At 51.7% G+C, this 2350-nt stretch overlaps 1 protein-coding gene across 12 annotated transcripts in view; it reads left to right on the top strand.

Annotated features, from left to right (window-relative positions):
* CPEB1 (cytoplasmic polyadenylation element binding protein 1) overlaps positions 1-1701 on the top strand; it is a 44270-nt gene extending 42569 nt beyond the window's left edge. For all 12 annotated transcript variants that reach the window (XM_026856398.1, XM_026856397.1, XM_026856399.1 and 9 more), the window contains one exon: positions 279-1701. In XM_026856398.1, coding sequence (XP_026712199.1) covers positions 279-389 — 111 coding nt within the window. In that variant the 3' untranslated portion in view covers positions 390-1701. The remainder of the gene's footprint in view (positions 1-278) is intronic.
* Positions 1702-2350: the final 649 nt, after the last annotated feature.

The raw sequence follows: 2350 nt of genomic DNA, 5'->3' as shown, positions 1-2350 counted from the left end.
GGCGGAGCTGCCGCAGCCCTGCCTGCCGCTGCTGGCCGCTGCCCAGATCCGGATTTTTCAAATCTATTTAAAAGGGGCCAGTCTGGAAGCTCAGCACAACCCGCCCTCCGGCAGCATTGCTGGAATTCCCTCCCTCCCCTTCAAAGATCCCTGTGCTGGTGTGGGCTGCAGAACTGGGGGGAGGGAGGGAGGGGATGGCACTTTGCGGGCGGGCCGGCCCCGTTTGCCTCGCCTGGACAGCCCTGCCCCACCGCGCTGCCCCTCTGCTCTCCCCGCAGATCTGCTTCAAGTACTTCTGTCGCTCCTGCTGGCACTGGCAGCACTCCATGGAGGTCCTGCGTCACCACCGCCCGCTGATGCGCAACCAGAAGAACAGAGACTCCAGCTAAAGAGGCCGCCGAGGCTCGGGGCCGCTGCAGGCGCAGGAGAAAGTCCTTTTGTTAACCTGCCAAGTGGAGAGCGCACGAGCGTGCCTGCTGGTGCCAGACCCAGGCTGGGAACGTGCTTCCTGAGGACTAATGGGGAAAAAAAAAATCTTACATTCACGTTTGCACTTGCTGGTCTTTTTGTTTCTGCACTAATGCACAGTGAATTTTGTCGGGTTTTGTTTGGGGGTTTTTTGAGGGGGGGAGCACCCCTCAAGCAATTCTGCAGTTCCCAGACTTTGGTTCCTAGTTTGCTGACGAGAAGCAAAAAAAAAAAAGGGCCACGTGTTGAGAAGGTGTTTATGCAGATGCCTTCACCTAGGTTTTTTATTTATTAAAGGCGCTTTTTTACATTCCTTGCAATACTGATGGTAATAATGCAGGTCTCATTGGCTCCATTTTTTTGCAGTTGCCATACAGTGCCTTTCCATTCATTTAACCCCCATCTGAACGGCATAAAAAACTGAATGTTCAGCTGGCGTTTTTTACTGTAACAACAAGGAGACTTTGCTCTTCATTTAAACCAAATCATATTTCATATTTTACGCTCGAGGGTTTTTACCAGTTCCTTTTTACACTCTTAAACAGTTTTTAAGTCGTTTGAAATGAGAGATTTTCTTTCCTGGCAGCTTTTAACATTATTGCAATTTGTGTCTGGGGGCTGCTGGTGGAAAGTTGTAAATCGAGGGGTTTGCAACAGAACAGGATGGGCTTTTTTTGGATTTGAAACTGGACCGGATAAATGATCTCTGAGCTGCTGTATATAGTTTTAAATAGTTTGTTGCACTTTTTTAAGTTGCACTTAAGGGGGGTTGATAGAGGTTTTTAATCACACAAAGTCACAGGACTTACTTTTCTTTTGTAACTAGCTAAAAAAGGGCTGCATTTTGGTGGACAGATGAAGGTTCATAGGAGCCCTTTCTCTTAGAGGGGACAAGTACTTTTCCTTTCCTTTATGAAATGTACGGAGTTAATGGTGCAGTCGACTGAAATGCTGCTGCTGGGATTTGAGAACTTTCTTTTTTTACTTTCCCCTCTATTGGAAGCTGTGTGCCAAAGAACCAGTGTCATAATTTCTCCCTCTTTTATTTTTTTCCTGCTGAGCTGATGTTGCATTGTTGCATATCCCAGCTGCTCTTTGTGGGTTTTTGTGAAGCTGTGTGTGAAGTCTCTACCTCATTGTAGTATATGCAGGCAAGACTGCACTCTCCTACAGACGTGTGGAGTAAGCTGTGGTGTAGTTTTTGGCACATAATAAACACGTTGCAGCAAAAAATCCACTCTCTTGTGCTCTTTCTGTGCTTTGTGAGATCTCTCAAACCTCCAGGGCTGTGGTATCTGCTCCTCAGTTCTGGGTGTTCAAAGAGCTGGGAGCCAGTGCTGTGGGGAGCTTATGGACGCTGTGGGGGGAGTGCTCTGCTGGGAGATGTGTTTTTAGATACCAATCACCAATGGCTCCTTTGGCAGGTACCTCTGGGACCCCTCAGCAGAAGCAGCCAGGCTCCAGCTGGAGCTCCCCTGCTTAGAGCAGCAAGTTAATGAGGCTAATTGGCATGTTCCACACTGCCCTTGGTACTCCCACCCTCCTTGGCAGAGGGGTGCTAGTCTGAGGGGGTGGCAGCAGCATGTGGGGGGCACTGGGTCTGCCCATGGTGGACACTCTTGGGTGCCCCGTGTACCTGGAGGGGAGAATTTGTTCTCCCTCCATCTCCTGCAGGGGGTAACTGTCCCCCCCGGGGCGTGGCCACCCCTCCTCTCTAGGGGGCTGGAGGATGCTCCCGGCCTGCCGGGAGGCTGCAGGCACTCTGTGGCCTCTCCCCTCGCTGCCGCAGGTGCTGCTCACCCCAGAACCCTCTCCTTGGCTGCCCGGGGGCGCAGAGGGGCTCTGAGCACCGGGGAGCGCCGCCCCCCGGGGCCGGGCCGCT

Source organism: Athene cunicularia, assembly GCF_003259725.1.
Source record: "Athene cunicularia isolate RWA chromosome 10 unlocalized genomic scaffold, athCun1 chr10_part1, whole genome shotgun sequence".
Lineage (NCBI taxonomy): Eukaryota > Metazoa > Chordata > Aves > Strigiformes > Strigidae > Athene > Athene cunicularia.
This window is presented reverse-complemented; position numbering and strand designations above follow the sequence as displayed.